The following is an 18,291-nucleotide window of genomic DNA, read 5'->3' as shown; positions in this document are numbered from 1 at the left end:
GAAATCGTAGAGCACAAGCCAGTTCCTCAACAAGCGTGAAGTGCTGTCTGCCAGGGAAGCTTGTCAGAGACAGTGCCCAGGGTTTTTACTGGGGGCTGCTGAGGTAGGCACCTTCTGCCTAGTTCATATCAAAATTTCAGAAGGAAATAAGATATTTGATATCAACCACAATTATTTATACAAAGTTTCAGCACAGTAGGCATCTCATCAGGGAATGTTGGGAACACTCCTGAAATCCAACTTTCCAGATGCCAACCTTGTCAGCATACACCTTTCTAAGGATAACTTTTCTGCATGACATTAGGTATCCAGATAAATGCCTTGCATTTAAAAATATATTTTTATTGATTTGAGAGAGAGGAAAGGAGAGAAAGAAACATCAATGATGAGTCATTGATTGGCTACCTCCTGCATCGCCCCTGCTGGGGATCGAGCCCGCAACCCGGGCATGTGCCCTGACTGGGAATCGAATCGTGATCTCCTGGATCCTAGGTCGATGCTCAACTGCTAAGCCATGCTGGCTGGACTTAAAATATTTTAAATAATCTAAAAAGATACAATGTGGATTGTTATCAGATTTCCATACCAGGTCTATATGTGGTTTTCTGTTTTGATACTTTTTAAAAAATCAGGTTTGTAATAGTTTGCTCTGAAATCTGTGGGTGATTCTGAATTCTGACGGTTCCTCTTGCTCCCTTTCTAAGCCTCTAATTGTTCTATACCAAGGACCTCTGTAGCTAACCACGCAGATTTTCTTTGCCACTGTCTTATTTTCCTATGTAACAATCACTTTAATCTTACTCATGTTAAGATTGCTTTGTCTAAAGTGCTAATGTTAAACCACCTACAAGGCTAAAAGGTATGGGGAAGATAATGTGGGAGGGAAAGTAAACAGCAGTGAATTTTATTGACTGGGAGTAATAAGCTATGAAATTCAGCCTTTTGTAAGTTTTCCAACGAAATTACTAAGGTGGTATCACTTCTTAGGCTCTTAGCAGTAATGACAAAAGAGTAAAGGGGTTGGGAATGGTGACTTCAGTGTCAATTTTGCAGGATAAGGAAAGGTTATAAGTTATAATTCCTCTTAACATCATTATCTTAAACATATTTTGACAGCTATTCAGGATTATGAAACTGCTCAGGAACACAATGAAAATGACCAGCAGATTCGGGAAGGTCTAGAGAAAGCACAAAGACTATTGAAACAGTCACAGAAAAGAGATTATTATAAAATCTTGGGAGTAAAAAGGTGAATTATTAATTTAAAATTTGTATTATTTTTAATCAACTGTTTTAAAGCTAATCATTGCTCTTTTTTTCTCTCTTGGATTCATTTCCTTTCCTTATGTAATTTTAGTCATAAGTTTAACCTTAACAGTCTAACATCATAAAGCTATTTCATTAATAGAGACTAGTAATGGAGAATTAGTTGTTGGTGACAAAGATATGACACTACTGCATGAATATGTCCTAGGCCTACATTTCCTAGGGGTAAAGAGATAGGAGTGAGCTTTCTTTTGGTGCGGGTAGGAGGGAGAGGGGGGATGGGGAAAAGAAAACTTCTTCAGGTCTATAAATAAAGTGGCATTTTAAGAATCAACTTGTACTTTTAAACTAATGATTATTAATCGAATTTAATACTCCTCAGAAATGCCAAAAAGCAAGAAATCATTAAAGCATACAGAAAATTAGCAATGCAGTGGCACCCAGATAACTTCCAGAATGAAGAAGAAAAGAAAAAAGCTGAGAAAAAATTCATCGACATTGCAGCTGCTAAAGAGGTCCTCTCTGATCCAGGTATCACTAGCCTTTAACATTTTGTTCTCTTGAAATGGCTGAGTCAGTAACTGGCGACTTAGCCTCCCTCTTCCTGTCTTAGAGGCAGCTCTGGGCCTCACTTCAAGGGCTGGTGACTAGAGTGGCCTTGCAGTTTCAGAAGTCCAGTTTTATGCTTTCCTGGCCGACTCAAGGACCCACATATTTGCAGTGCGAAGACCAACAAATATGGAATGGAAAGGCCTGAGTCTGACATTTCTGTTGTTTTCACCTGTCAGTGAGGGGGATGTCTTAAGTTCCTTCCAATGTCACAGCCCAGTGATGAATTCTTTATGCCAAACTGACAGAAGCTTGATTAGGAACCAGACTGGAATGTGCAGTGTGGGGAGAGGAGTGGAGCTGCCTGCCCGTGTGTGCTCCCCAGGAATTTTGCCCTAAATCAGATATTCATTAGATTTACTGGTGGCTATAAATGATGTTCTTGAAACAGCTACGAATTAGGTAATATTGAACAATACTTTGGCATTCTCTGGGGGAATTTGATGTTAAGCTATCTACTGATTTTTGTACCTTTTCATGTCGGTGGGAGCAGAAGCTATGACTTGAACTAGACAAATTAAAAAAACAGAAGGAAATCAAGTTTTATGCCCATTTGACAGATCTTTCTTAAACACTTCACTTAAATGCTATGCAACTGAAGTGAAATGATTTTTTGTTCTTAATTTATAATCCAGTAAGGGAGACAGAAGTGTACTTAACGAGTACAGTAGGATACATACTGTTTGTTCTTTTGTTCAGCAGATGAGGGTCTACCACATCCCTTAGTGGTTCTGGCCTCTTGGCTTGCACAGGGTGGGGGACTCTGCAGCTGAGCTTCAAGGGAGGTGGGGCCAACAGTCACGAAGGCAGGCATCAAGGAAAGAACTGCATTTTAATTACTAAGAGTTCTCTTTTGTTCTCGGGTCCCTTTTCTTAGTCCGGTCTTATTTCTAATCTCTGAGGATAATAGCTTGCTCTTTCTGCCACCTGTAGTGTTTCTTTCTCCCATTTGCCTGCATTGGTCTCTGGCTCATCAGGGATTTTCCTCAGGACTGACAGGCACAGCAGTGGAGGTGGCCTTGCTCCTCTCAGGTCTGAAGAACCTTAGTTCTACTCAGATTTAATAGTGAGGCACTAGAAAGCTCGATGGGTTGTGCCTGGCTGACTTCATTGTTGGGCTTTGCATGGTGCCATGGCTGTTTGGTCAGAATAGAGACACTTTTGGAGGCCTCTTTTTCTGCGGTTATTCATTTTTTCCATTTCCAGAGAAGCATATACCATTTTCAACCCTGGCCCTCACCCCCTTCTCTGTGACTGGTATTTCTCTAGAGACCAAACCTCTGATCTAGGTGGGAACAGGAGCACCTAGATTTGAGTGTTAGGCACAACTGCTTTGATAACTGAAAGTAAGTAGTCCCCCGGTCCTCCCCTTCCTCCCCCACACCTTAGTCAGTATCTGGGTCTTACTCTGTTGGTTTCTTTTCTAGAAATGAGGAAGAAGTTTGATGATGGAGAAGACCCCCTGGATGCAGAGAGCCAACAAGGAGGTGGTGGCAACCCCTTCCACAGAAGCTGGAACTCATGGCAAGGGTTCAATCCCTTCAGCTCAGGCGGACCTTTTCGATTTAAATTCCACTTCAATTAAACCAGCTGGGTTTTTTTGTTGTTCTTAAATTTTTTTTTAAGATTAAAAACAACTTGTTCCAGGATCCTAAAGAAAAAAAATTTCAAATCTCTTAGTTTGTCCATGACCAAAGAGTTGTTTTAATAAGAAAAATCTGTTCTCCATTTTAGACTTGAGGTGGATGGGTTTGTTAGGGCAGGGGGTGAGGAATGCCTGAGGCAGGCGCTCACATACTCTGTGGTTCTGCGCTGGAGCACGGGCGAAGTTCTTTTCTTCACAGCCTTGCATAGTAGGTCAGTGCCTGTGTTTAAGGAGGAGCTGCATGGGATCGTCATGAGAATGGGTTCTACTTCTGTATTCTTAAAGAGAATATTACCATTTTGAGCTGTTTGTTCTTAGGGACAATTTTGCTTAGATTTGGTCAATCCAGTCACTTGAAAATATTTGTTAAATTACAAAGCCTCCTTTAATTGGCATGCATTTCCATCTCCTTGCCAGCAGGAACATGGCTGTCACTGAAGTGGGGGCAGAACTCACGTTTAGAGAACCTGCTACCAAATGGTAGCCAATGTAGCCAGGCTTTGGATTGATGTTAAGCATATACTTTGTATTTTTTGTTGTTCAGTAACTGCAAGAAAATACTAAAAACCACTGAAATAGAATTGTAAAACCTATGGACCCTTTTGTTTAATATGAATATTAAACAACAAATTAACTTAAAAGATATATATAAAATAGGTTCAGATAAGATAGCAGTGGTTTTATTCAAAGTAATTTTGCTGAAGTGCAGAGTGAAATACTTCAGCAACTGAAATTGTGAGTTAAACAGTTCCTATAACAGGATTGTCTTAGAAATGTAAAGTTGCTCAGTTAACCTAAAACAGAATGCCCTCTTCCCACTCTTAAGACAAAAAGTGGCGCAGCCTGGCTCACCCTCTTGGACTGTAGTACCTCCCAACCGGGAGGGGGGGGCTGTTTCAAGTGGGCATTAAACAGCAGACCCGCCCCGTTACCAGACCTTGATGCCTCAACACGTTCTCCTGTGTGAAAAAAAAATACAGGTTTACAAATCCTCAGCTCTGGCTATATGTTCACTATCAAGATGGTATCTCTTCTTGGGATACCTTCTTTGTATCTTCGAAGAAAATGAACTATTCAGTCTTTGTTTATTTGATAATTTTCCCCCCAAATGAGTGTTACTTTAATCAAGAATATTAAATATTTATGGAACTACTGATATGGATTTAAAATCTAAGAGAATTAGTACCTTTATTCAGGAAAGGTTTTTCTGTTTGTCTTAGAGCATGTTGAAACATTTTAAGCAGTACGAGTCTAATATGTTTTTATGAAATCAAGCATTTTAATTTTAGTTCTAGGTGGCATCCTGACCAGTAATGTCCACAACAGCAAAGCACAAATCATTTTCTTCTATAGTCATTCTGAAACATGGAAAAATTTTTAAAACTGGGAGACAAAAATTGCATAGTTGAATTGGGTAAAACACATAAGTGCTTTTTGCATCTATTTAGGAGTCTATTTCTTACCAATAAACTTAACAATGCATTCTGAAAACTAGTGAACAGCTTGCAGCTTTCATTTTGTTTTAATGTCTCAGAATTCAAGCTAGTGTGAAAATAATTTCCAAAGGAAATTCATTTTTATTTGATCTCAGTAATCTCACTACTTTGTTATATCAGAAAAAAATTTTTCAGTGTGGTTCTTTGGTATATGATGTCACTGTGACCTTTCTGAAATCTAGCAATGGCCTCTACCTACTTTCAAAAAAAGGATTTCCACACACAATCAGAACAAAGGAAATCAAATCACTTGCCCTTCCCGGGAGAGGAGAGGCTGAAAAGTTGCCAACAAGAAGCCTGAGGGAGTCAGGAGGGCTGAGAGCTGGGCCACATGGGAGGTGTGTCCGGGACACTGGATACCTGGCGGCCTGCCAGCTGCTGCCCAGAGGGTTGTTTACATTATTTTTCTCCATTTGTAATGACCATAATTCTTGTTTAGTCTTACCATGGACTTAGTCATCGTACTGAAATGTGCAGTTACTGGCCTGTTTTCAGTGAAGAGAGTAAAAGTCGTGATGCCAAGTGCCAACCCTTCAGAGAAATTCTTTTGCTGACTGATGAAGAAAACAATGGCCTTTAAGTGCAGCCTGGACAGGCATCAGCAGTCTTCTAGTATCCACCTGCATGGAAAGACGGCCATTCATGTTTCCTTACGTGCCTGGGGAAGCCGTGGGTGTGTAAAGGGAGTCAGTTTCCTTGCGGGCCTGATGGAGACTGTTGTGCATGGAAAGCAGGTGACTGAGGAAGCAATCGACTGCTTTGAGGGCTACTTACACCAGTCTCTAGTCTCCCTTTGCAGACTGCAGTGCCTCGTAACCTTTGTGGCTCTTTCTGGGAAAGTGAATTCAGAGAGCATTTCACCTTACCTGTATAGTATTCCCTTCTTAAACGCCTCCCTTTTTGGTGAGCTCTGGGAGTGAAGTATCGCTGGTCTGTACATTGTGGATAATTACCACAGCAGCAAGTATTAAACAGCCTATAAATGTGAAAAAGTTCTAAAAAGAGAATTAATTTATTGCCCACTTATGAAAGTTTGTTTGTTCTTACCATTGGATAAATGAAAACTCGAAAACAACTTCAATAGTTTACTGATGTGAATTGGTTATAACATAATACTAATGTTAAAATGTCTGTCTCTTCAGTCAGTATTAAAAGTTCATTTTAAATATCAATATGGAAACAGAACTTTTCGATTCTCTGATAAAAGAATGTAAACTACCCACAAATTTTTAATGACTCACAATTTAAAATTAGCACCATTTTCTAGTCATGGTGGAAAATGAAAGATTCATCTTTAAAGGCATGAAACTGGTCAAAAGTTGTGTGTGAGACTTACCATGAAAAACATTCATGAGATGCTTAAATTAAAAATGGTTCCTCAGTCAGCTGTTTGTTAGGGCCGACTGCCTTAAAGGTACAGGACACTGGTGACAGGCCTTGCAAAGAGTTTTCATTGAGTACATACCAACAGTATAACCTAGAGAGACTCATGCAATCTGTTGAATGTAATATACTTTTCCATATTTAAAAAGGAAGGAAGGAAGGAAGAAGGCAAATGCTAATATTTGTCAACACATATCCTTTTTCTAAATCAGATCATTCCCTTTAAAGTAGCAGAGTTTATCCTGTAATTGCAAATGATGTTAATAAGGTGGGGATAATTTCTGTTTTTATGGATGATCTCATTTGCTGAATGATTTAAGAGTAAAATTAGCCACTGCGTGGCTTTGTGTATAGTTAACAGGTTTTGTTCCAATCATCTGTGGTTGAACCTTTTAGCAGTGGAAAGCAGAGTGCAGAGAATGTAAAAATGAGATGTTCGCGGGGTTAAAATATCCTGCTTAAGGCTGGATAGTTGGTTTTGAATGAGAAGACTAAGTAACTTAATCCATCTCAATTTAGTGTTTTAATAAAAAAAACCTGAAAATTAATTGAAATGGGTCTCAGACATGTCCACATATGGGTACTATTTTTATGCCCTTGTATTTTCACATTTAATAAAAATATTTATGGTCAAAATCAGTACTCTTTTGCTTCTGATTCACTTTTAGTCTTTTGGAGAAGTCCATTTACCCACTTTTTTCACACATAATCAGTAATGAGATGACAAGGGCTCCTGTTCGAAAGCTGAAGGAAGATCAGAGCACCAAATGCAAAAATGGCTAAAATCTCTTCACTTCCAAAAGTCTGAGGACAGCAAGGCATTAAAAGTGGATAGTTCTTCAATTTCAATACAATTAAAATCTAATACTTAAATTCGCTTTGTTTGAAGACTTTCCCTTTTATATAATTTGTACATTTCTGTTAGAGAGTGGTGGGGGACACACTGCTGCCTATCTCCATCAAATTTTAACAACCAACAAAAGAAGCTGGCTTCTCAATTCTATATTCTGCAGACCCTAAAACTAAAAGACAGGTAGAATGCTTATACAGAACTTCGTAAGCTCAAAGTTTGCAAATTCTTAATAATCTTATCTTGGCAGTATATGAGCAACTGGCCTTAGTGTGAAGACAATGAAATAAGGGCTGCCAGGCGAACAAAGAAGTAGTTCCTTATAGAATATTTATAAATCTAGACTTTCAGATACAAGGTATAGCCATGTGGAAATGAGACATAAATTTAGCCATTCAAATCACAAGACAAACTGGGAAGGGAGCCATCAAGACTATATTATTCTGCAGTTCTAGCTTCTGCTCTATGAAATACTAGCAAAATTGGACATAACAGTAATAGTAAGCATGAGAATCAGGTGTCTTTGCCTAGCTGACCCTTTCCACAGGATTCTTATAGCAGTGGAAACAAGCTGACAATAAAGGAAAGCAAAGTAACATCTTGCAGTCAGTTGGGGCTTCTGCCCAAAACACTAAGCCATGAGCTCTCAGAATCTTACCTCTTGTCAAACCCAGATGTTACTCCCAACTCCAAAGAGGGGTGAGCCACAGAGCACGTGGAGTTGGTCACCTCAGGCCAAGTTACCACTGCAGCCTTTGATAACATTCCTTAGGATCCCTGGAAACCACAGGAATAATCTTGTTCCATCAGGGTAGGCCATACCTGGAGCACTCCATTTTATCAGAGACAAACATGAGTAAAGGGAGGGTGACCAGAAGAGGCAGAGGTCTCGTGATCTCTTAATAGCAATGAATGAAGCTACTGGGAACAGTTCTTACTTGAAAATACTCCAGGCTGTGCCGTCAAATAGAGGACTAGCCTTGTTGAGAAAAGCTCAAAGGAGCCAAGAGGAGAGACTGCCAGGAGACAGCTCCTGGCTCACTGGTGACCTGTCAGAGCTGTCAAAGATGGACCAGCCTGTCTCTAGAGGCAGACAGTTTTCTATCGGCCTGGAGGATTCAGAGGTGCCTGAGGCTCCACTTGGCAGGGCCTTGTAATGGGGGCTGGCACACTGACTGGGGGCTAAACTCTACTGGATATTCCCGAAACCTCACATATCAACAGAATCATCTGGGGAGCTTTTTAAACCATCATGATTTCCCACGTTCACCTCTGCCCCGTTACATTAGACTCTTCAGGGGCTGGGGTCCTAATGACTTGGAGCTCTCTTCCAGTCCCCAAATCCTATGATTCTGAAATAGCTGGGTAGGTTATGAACACTGACTATTCCTATTCTCCTATTATAAATGCTCAGCAGGAAAATGAAGTTTACATTCTTAACTTAGTTTCCATAAAAGTAGCTAATTCTTTTTTTAAAAAGTACATACATACAACCCATAAGCCCCAAAATATAAAATAAAAATTAGAAATATAAAAAAATGCAAATTGAGCATAAGATTAAATCATATGATTTAAGAAAATAATATGTGACACTACTTTCTATTTTACAACAGATAAGGTATAAATAGGCTTAATTTTTTATTGCTATTCAGAGATAACCATGAGTCCTTTTCTCAGAAGAAAAAACAAATACATTTTTCTAATTTTAAATGCATTTTGTGAATAAGAAGATATAAATGCACAGAGAGCTTAAATACACAAAGATGTTGATGGTTTGGTAAACCCCCACTAGTTAGATATGTTTTTTACTGGGTTACGTGGCAAAATATCACTTTGGTAAAAAAACAGTGTTTTAAGCAATCAGGAAAAAGGAATAGTCTTAGTTTTAAATACTCAGTGGTCATTTCTTATATAACTTAAACTTAATACATTAAGTACATGTATTTTTAAATAATATTTTTTAAATTGAAGAATATGTCACCGATCTTTAATGAAACTTCCAAAAGTCTTAGCAGTAGTTCCACACTTTCCCAGCAGGTGGCAGATTTCTTGTCATACTTTTTATCTTCTTTCATAAAAGCCAGTGCTAGAGTTCATCATGTGTCAAAACTGTAGGGGAGGAAAGTTTATTTCCTGAAAACTTTAATATCAAATTAGAGTAAATCTCACTGATGTATGGGACATAGAAAAAGCACAGGTGCTGACAGGATCCTTTTGTTTGTTAGTTTAGTACCTATTTGCTTCATTATGTGACATGAGAATAGCTCTGTACATTAGGTATCAATTGTATTGCCCTGTACCATGACTACTTACCTTTCTACCCTCCTAGAAGTGTGCTCCCATCAGTCTAGGAGGACAAGAACCATACCTTATTTATCTTTGTTATCCTAGGGCCTAGCACCCTGCCTGGCAATGGAGGCCTTGAAATATACTAACAGATTACTGACCACGCACAAAGTATGAGTGTAATGCAACAACAAAGAGCAGAACACATACATGGTATTCTTCTATGATGGGAGGAGAGAGCATTCAAACATAGACACAGGTATTACACAAATGTGAGAATCAATAACAGTGGACTCTTAGAGACAAAAATGGTTTCTTTTTTTTTCTGCATCACTGACCTGTCACATATTAATTGATTTAAGAACACTGAGAATTCAAAACTGATATTTTCAGGTAGAAACTAATTAAAATACAACTTAAATGCATTCTGTACCAAAATTCGAGATGGCACACTATGTTTCTCTCTTCACTAAATTCCGCTTTAAAGAAAAGAAATATAAAAGGGGATAAGAGAATGTGGGAAGTGATTATGAGACATCAGAGCAGAGTTATCAGTGAATTTCTAAAAATGGAAGAGAATATACAGCTGAATACATAAAGACACAGTTGAGATATATTGATATTCCTGACAGTGGAAGCTGGGTGAACCTCCTAACAGAAAACACTGGTGGGGAGTGAGTGAGACAGAGCAGCAATTAACTGAAGGACTGGTCTAGAATATCTGTGCCAGTCAGCTTTCCCTCCCATTTTACTGCAGACTGAAGAAAAGCTGACAACTATTCCAAGAGAAAAAGTAGAAGACTATTCTTTCTTTTTTTTTGTTTTGTTAATCTTCACCTCAGGATATTTTTTCCATTGATTTTAGAGAGAATGGAAGGGAGGGAAATGGGGAGGGAGGGAGGGAGGGAGAGAGAGAGAGAGAAACACTGATGTGAGAGAGGCACATTGACTGGTTGCCTTCTGAATGTGTCCTGCCTGGGGTGAGGATCAAACCTGCAACCCAGGTACATGCCCTTGACCGGGAATTGAACCCGAGACCCTTCGGTGGGTAACCACTGAGCCATGTCAGCCAGGGCTAGAAAACTATTCTTGAAAACAAATTGAATAATCTATTGAAGGAGAGGGGGGAGGGGAAAGGAGAGAGGAAAAGAGAGAGACAGACACATAGATATTTTTGTACAGGTATCGATACTCTTGGCTTGTGGGTAGGGTGGTATCTGGGATAGGCTTTCATCTATTCCACGCACATACATCCAGAGGGAAGCCTGCCAGTTAGTTGTACAACATGCTAACATACCTAGAGCTATCAATCAACCTTCCCATTCAGAGAAGAAGCCTCTTGGAGAAACAGACACATTTACACCATGGCAAGGGAAACCTACTATGCCAGCTATCTATATCAATCTAATATTTCATTCTTAAATATATAAAAATTCGAGGAAGACTATAAAAGCAAAAGAAACAAGACCAAGATGACCACACAAAACAACTCACCCAATGGAAAGAAAGATAACTGAGAAAACCAAAGGGATACTTAAAATAATTCTAATTAATATTTTCCAGAGATTTCTGAAAGTCAATGAAACTATAAAACAAGAATAAACTGAAACTCAAAGGAAGCAAACAGGGAAAAGAAAGATCTGTTGGAAATTAAGATGTTATTGTCCCTCTTAACAATAAAAATTAATAGAAGGGTTGAAGAGAAAGTAAAAAATTTTCCCAAGACAAAGAGGGAAGACTAGGGAATATAAAAAGACAATATAACCGTGAAATACAAAGGATCATAAAAGGCTGCTATGAACATGCCAACAAATGGACAACCTGAAAGAAGTGAGTACATTCCTAGAAACACACAACCTACCAATATTAAATCTGGAAGAAACAGAAAATCAGAACAGACTAATTATTAGTAAGGAGATTGAATCAGTAATCATAAACCTCCCAACAAAGAAAAATCCAGGAACAGATGGCTTCACTGGTGATTCTATGAAACATTTAAGAAGAATTAAAAGCAATCCTTTTCAAACTCTTCCAAAAATAGAAGAGAAGGGAATACTTCCAAACTGATTTTACAAGGCCAGCATTGCCAATACCAAAACCAAACAAGAATGCCATAAGAAAAGAAAGTTATAGGCCAATATCCCTGATGAACACAGATGCAAAAATCCTCAACAAAATGTTAGCAAACCAAATTCAACACTACGTTGAAAGGATCATACACCATGATCAAGTGGGATTTATTTCAGGGAGGCAGGGTTGGTTCATCATCTACAAATCAATCAATATGATATACCACATTAAGAAAATAAGGATAAAGCCTGGCCGGGCGTGGCTCAGTGGTTGAGCATCGACCTAGGATCCAGGCAATCGGGGTTCGATTCCTGGTCAGGGCACATGCCCGGGTTGCGGGCTCGATCAATGACTCTCTCATCATTGATGTTTCTATCTCTCTCTCTCCCCCTCCTTTCCTCTCTCTGAAATCAATAAAGATATGTTAAAAAAAAAAAAAAAGAAAGAAAAGAAGGATAAAAATCATATGATCATCTCAACAGATGTAGAAAAGGCATTTGACAAAATTCATCATCCATTTATGAAAACTCACGACAAAGTGGGTACAGAGGGAACATGCCTCAACATAATACAGGCCCTATACAGTGGTACTCGGTTTTCAAGTGTACTCCATTCCAGAAGACCATTTAAGTTCTGAAATGTTCGAAAACCGAGGGATCAACAGCCAACAGCTAGGCTTCAGGATCTTGCAGCCAGTGGAAGCCGTGTGGCATGTTCAGCTTCTGAGGTGTCTTCGAAAACTGAAGCATTTACTTCCGGGTTTATAGCGTTCATAAATCGATCATCAACGGAGACATTTGAAAACCAAGGTACCACTGTATATAACAAGCCCATAGCTAACATCACACTCAATGGTGAAAAGCTGAGAGTTTTTCATCTAAGACAAAGATACCCATGATTGCCACTTTTATTCAACACAGTATTGAAGCCCTAGCCACAGCAATTAGGTAAGAAAAAGAATTAAAAGGCATCCAAATAGTAAAGAAAGAAGTAAAGCTGACACTATTTGCAGATGCAATGATATTATATAGAGAAAACGCTAAAGAAGCTACCAAAAACTGTTAAAATATATAAACAAATTCAGTAAAGTTGCAGGATATAAATCAATATACAGAAATCTGTTGTATACCCTAATAACAAACTATCAGAAAGAAAAATTAAGAAAACAATCCCATTTACAATTGTATCAAAAATAATAATTAGAAATAAATTTAACCAAAAAGGTAAAAGACCTACACACTGAAAACAATAAGAGATTGGTAAAGGCACAAATAAACAGAAAGATATTCTTCCCATGGGTTGGAAGAATATTGTTAAATGTTCATAATACACAAATCAATCTACAGATTCAATGTAATCCCTATCAAAATTCCAACAGAATTTTTCACAGACATAAAACAATCCTAAAATTTGTATGGAACTACAAAAGACCCCAAATAACCAAAGCAATCTTAAGAAAGAAGAACAAAGCTGGAGGTATCATATTTCCTGATTTCAAACTATATCACAAAACTATAATAGTCAAAATAGTATGGTATTAGCATAAAACCACACATGTACATCAATGGAACAGGACAGAGAGCCCAGAAATAAACCCGTGCATATAAAGTCAATTAATTTATGAGAAAGTACTCAGGAACATACAATGAGGAAACAACAGTATCTTCAATAAATGGTGCTGAAACTGGACAGTCGCATGCAAAAGAAGAAAGTTGCACCCCTATCTTACACCATATACAAAAATTAACTAAAATGGATTAAAAGCTTGAACATAAGACCTGAAATCATAAAATTCCTAGAAGAAAACACAGGCTTTAAACTTCTTGACATTGGTCTTGGTAGGGATTTTTTTGACACAAAAAGTAAAGGAATAGGTGTGTAATCTATTCTAATTTCATTTAATGTGACATATGGTTCAGACACCACCACGAATGATGACTTACTTGCATTTTTTTTCTTGTTTTCAAGGTGATCTAACAGTTGTCGTATCTCAGTATCATACTCCACCCATTCTGGGACAATCCTGACAGCAGCCTTCAGTTTCGGTTCTTTTGTTTTGGGATTATTGCACTAAAAGTTTAAATAAAGTTTTGTTAATAGAAAAACCATGCTCCAGAAACATAAAGGAAATACTTGAGGACACTGCTGTGTCACTGGAGTAAATAAAATGCATTTTATAAAAAGCAGAGTCCTAAGTCCTAGAAATACTGGAATTAGTTTAATAGAGACAGATCAAGTGAAATGACAAATCACAGTTTATGTAGGCAGTAAGTGTTCAACACAAATACCTCAATCAGAAATTCAAACAAAAATTGTTCATAAGTTTGTCAAACAATTCTGTAAAATGTTTTGTTGACAAGAGGTCTAAATACATGACTATTCTGACAAAGAACATAGCACAGACTATATTAATAAATATTTTCTTACCTTTTCTCTGGACTAAAAATTTGGATAATATACTTTACATTTTCCACAGACAAAACCATTTGTCAGCCTTTAGAAATGTCCTGAGTCTCTTTAGCAAAAGCATTCATTCCCCTTCACATGCCTCTGTTCTAATGAGCAATTGTGAGTGTATTAAAAATCAGTTAACTGGAACTCATCTGTCCAAATACTAATGGTTGTGAAGTTCAGAGTAGTACATAAATCTCAGTCCTCAGGGTTCCACCTTACTGGTTGGTAGAGTAAGACCCATATATGTCACTTAACTGTGCGTGTGTGCATGCATGTGTGTGTGTGCGTGTGTGATCTGAGTTCCTTCATCTACAAAGGAGGAAATTAAAACAAGATCATCTCCAAGGTTCTGCTAATATATGATCATTTTAAACTACTTAGCAATTGGTCCTACTATAGAGTTTCTTGGGAAATTATATAGTTTAAAAGGCAAAAGAAAAGGTGAGAAGATGGTTGAGAAGCATCTAATTCTGGATGTACTGAAGGTTCAGAGGACAAGAGTTGCTAATGGGCTGAATGTGAGTTGTGAGAAAAGAGAGACATCAAAGATGGCCCTGGTGTCTTTGGCTTGAGCAAAGTAAAGAATGGAAATGCCCTTGACTGAGACAGAAAAGACTATGAGAGGAGCATAGACTTCACAAAGCTACACAGACATCCACTTCCTCATTACAAAGCATTCACAGGAAACGAGTCCTGAAGCTCACTTCTACGTTACATTTTCTCATGGTTGCTGAAATTTGCCTCCCTTACCCCTGCCGCCCCAGCCTTATGGGAAAGCTATTAATTATTAGCCATGAGCCTTTTGTCTTAATATTTTCCTCACCAGATATTTTCAGTTCATTCCACTGTCAACTTTTTATCTCAAGTAGTGGAAAATAGGATTTTTTTCATAATATAACTATAGGCAATATGTTCGATAATGTGAAGATAATGGAACTATTTTCCCTCTTTTTGTGGCAGAAATTATTAAAATAAAAATACTATGTTTTCCTTAATTTTACTGTGCTGCAATTTTTTTCTACAATCTACATCCATGCTGCTTAAATGGGGTTAGTATTCCCCTGAGGGGAGCTGTGGCAAGGTCTGGGGACATTTTTGTTTGTCATGACTGGGGGTGGTGGGGTGCTGCTGCTATCTAGTGGGTAGAGGCCAGGGATGCTGCTCAACATCCTGCAGTGCATGGGACAGACCTCACAACAAAGAACTATGTGGTCCCAAATGTTAGTAAAGCCCAGATAGAGAAATCCTTACTGAAATAGAGTCTCACCTTCAATACCATTATTCATGCTTTTTCCTCACCCTTATGCCATTTCCTTGGAATTTTTCTGCATTCCCTTAACCTTTTCCCCAAGAAGCTAGCTCAAAGTAGCAGGTTCTCTCATTTTTATTTTTAGTGTTTCTGAGGAAGAGATGGCTAAGCTGTCCACCAAAATTTACGTCACTGTCCTTTTCCTATGCAGACCTACTGCTAGGAAGTAGCGGCCCATCCAGGAATGACATTTCTCAGTTCCTCTTACATCTATATGTGGCCACATGACCAAGTTCTATCAAGGGGCCAAGGCCCTTAGGAGTCAGGATGCTTCCTTCACTCCAGATCATACTATCCAACAGAAATATTATGGAAACTGCATATGGAATTTAAAATTTTCTAGTAGCCACATGTAAAAAGGTAAAAGGAACAAGTGAAATAAATTTTATTTTAATATGTTTTTATTGATTTCAGGGAAAGGGGAAGAGAGAAAGAAACAATGATAAGAGGAGGTCATTGATTGGCTGCCTCCTGCATGCCCCCTACTGGGGATCAAGCCCACAAACCAGGCATGTGCCCTAATGGGGAATCCAACTGTGACCTCCTGGTTCAAGGGTTAATGCTCAACCACTGAGCATGCCAGTCAGGCAAGTGAAATAAATTTTAATACTCCATTTTATTTAACCCAATATGTCCAAAATGTTATCAGTCAATATGTAATCAATATAAAAATTAGTAATATTTTTACATTCTTTTTGTTGCACAGCCTTCCCAATCTGGTGTGTATTTTACATCCCACAGCACATCAGTTCAGACTGACATTTTAGGTGCTCACTGGCAACATACGGTACATCACTGCCATATTGGACGGATGGGTACCGATGATGACAAGACCCTAGAGGATGAACAAGCCACAAGCTGAACAGGGACTGGTCCCTGAGTTATGTTATACAGGAAAGCTACTCACAGACAGGGCACCCACTTACATCTGTACTTGGGTGAGTGTGAAACCACTGAAATCTGGGAGTTTGTTACAGTAGCTCAAGTTAACTTAAGTATTCCTAAGGATCCCAAGGAGACTTCATGTCACTAAGGTATGAGTCACAACATTTTATGTTACAACACAACCTTAAACAACATCTTAGCTATGTTTAGTAATGTTCTTGATCTCTCTTTAGAAGATTCCTTTGCTTCTAAACCCAAAACACTAATTTGAAAGAATATATGCACCTCTATGTTTATTGCAGTGCTATTTACAGTGGACAAGATTTGGAAGCAGCCCAAGTGCCCAACAGTAGATGAGTGGATAAAAAACCTGTGGTACCTTTTGTGACAGCATGGATAGGCTTGGAGAACACTATGGTAAGTGAAATAAGCTGGTCAGAGAAAGACAAGTATCATATGACCTCACTTCTATGTGTAATCTAACAAACAAAATAATTTAACAAACAAAAGAAACAGAAGCATAGGTACATAGAACAGACTGACAGCTGTCAGAGGGGAAGGGGGTTGGAGGGCTGGGTGAAAAAATGGTAATAGGATTAAGCAAAAAACTCACAAACACACACACACACAGACACAGACAACAGTGTGGTGGTAGCCAGAGGGGAAGGGGTTGGGATAGGTGAAGGTGGGCAAAGTTGGGATAAATGGGAGGGAAAGAAACTGCTTCAGGTGACAGGCGCAGGATGCATTGTGCAAATGATGTTTTACTGAGTTGTATACTTGAAACCTGTATGGTTTTGTTAACCAATGCCACCCCAATAAACTATAATAAAAAGAAAATTCCCTTGCTTTCTTAATAATGCCTTCTTATTTGTTTCTGCTACATTCTATCATCTACAATTGCATTCTAATATTCTGGCATGCCACTTTTTTTTCTATACAATTGTACACGTATCTGGAAAAACATCCCTATATTTTAATGTTCTGTCCTATTTTGCTCAAAACTGTATGAATTCTAATATTTAGACAGCTTATTCTTCAGTAATGATCTTGTACACGACTATTTTATACTTAAATAAGCACATAAAAACAATATGGTCAGGAAAAGAATGATAATATCTCATGACTGTTAAAAGACAATACAGTATTCGAATGTGAATCCTAGACAGACAATAAACTAGTTTGAAATATTTCGTGTCAAGAAGAGTTAAACTGGGTAGCATGGTTAAATTGCTTAAAATGAAAAGGTAATAAAAAATACTTCTCAAAAATGAGGAAGAAAATAGACATATATAAAATAATTTGAGCGGAGACAATTATTTTGGTTATCTTTATTTAGGAAAAATATTGGCAGGAGAATTAAACTGATGATATGCTGAGATGATAGCTAACTCATGAATGTGTCAGCCAGCTCATGGCCTTTCTTTCAAAAGCCCTTGTGTGAAAAGAGTTAACAGCTGGCCTGAGATTGCTATTCTTAGAAAGCATAGCATGGCTGGCACCTGGGAACGTGTATTTCAGGAGTGTTCCCCCCATTCCCTGATAAGAATGGCTCATGGGGCCTAATCTGTGCAAACAACCTGGTCTATGCTGAACACATACCTTCCTTCTGCATGTTGGGAATTTTGGTATGTGCCAGGCAGAGGGGGTGCTTATGTGAACAGCCCCCAATAAGAATCCCGGGCACTGGGTTTCTAATAGCTTCCCCAGGAGACAACATTTCATGCTTATGAAAATTTTCATAGCTTAATGAATTAAGCTTGTTCCATGTAACTTCACAGGATGGGGCTCTTGGAAGCCTGGTTTTCTCTGGACTTCACTCCATGTACATTTTCTCTTTGCTGTCCTGGCTTTGTACCCTTTCCCTCGAATAAATCATAGCCACAAGCATGACTATATTCTCAGTCCTGTGAGTCCTCTTAGAGAAACATCAAACCTGGGGTGGACTCAGGGAATCCCTGACACAGCCCTACACCTGCCAACCTAAGGAAATACAATAAAAAATAACAAACTGAGCAACAGTGTATCAGTGTGTGCC

At 38.4% G+C, this 18,291-nt stretch overlaps 2 protein-coding genes across 3 annotated transcripts in view; one reads left to right on the top strand and one right to left on the bottom strand.

Annotated features, from left to right (window-relative positions):
• Positions 1–7,038, top strand: part of DNAJC3 (DnaJ heat shock protein family (Hsp40) member C3) — a 59,417-nt gene extending 52,379 nt beyond the window's left edge. For both annotated transcript variants that reach the window (XM_081127978.1, XM_081127979.1), the window contains 3 exons: positions 1,117–1,249; positions 1,649–1,797; positions 3,303–7,038. In XM_081127978.1, coding sequence (XP_080984104.1) covers positions 1,117–1,249; positions 1,649–1,797; positions 3,303–3,460 — 440 coding nt within the window. In that variant the 3' untranslated portion in view covers positions 3,461–7,038. The remainder of the gene's footprint in view (positions 1–1,116; positions 1,250–1,648; positions 1,798–3,302) is intronic.
• Positions 7,039–9,211: 2,173 nt separating this feature from the next.
• The window catches only part of UGGT2 (UDP-glucose glycoprotein glucosyltransferase 2), a 133,221-nt gene continuing 124,141 nt past the window's right edge, over positions 9,212–18,291 (bottom strand). Inside the window, exons 38-39 of the mRNA XM_081127976.1 lie at positions 13,549–13,675; positions 9,212–9,358 (exon numbers count right to left, since the gene is read on the bottom strand). Coding sequence (XP_080984102.1) covers positions 9,336–9,358; positions 13,549–13,675 — 150 coding nt within the window. The 3' untranslated portion in view covers positions 9,212–9,335. The remainder of the gene's footprint in view (positions 9,359–13,548; positions 13,676–18,291) is intronic.

This window comes from Miniopterus schreibersii (genome assembly GCF_964146895.1).
Source record: "Miniopterus schreibersii genome assembly, chromosome: 2".
In the NCBI taxonomy this organism is placed as follows: domain Eukaryota; kingdom Metazoa; phylum Chordata; class Mammalia; order Chiroptera; family Miniopteridae; genus Miniopterus; species Miniopterus schreibersii.
Note: the sequence above shows the minus strand (reverse complement) of the source record. Positions and strands in the feature narration are given on the sequence as shown.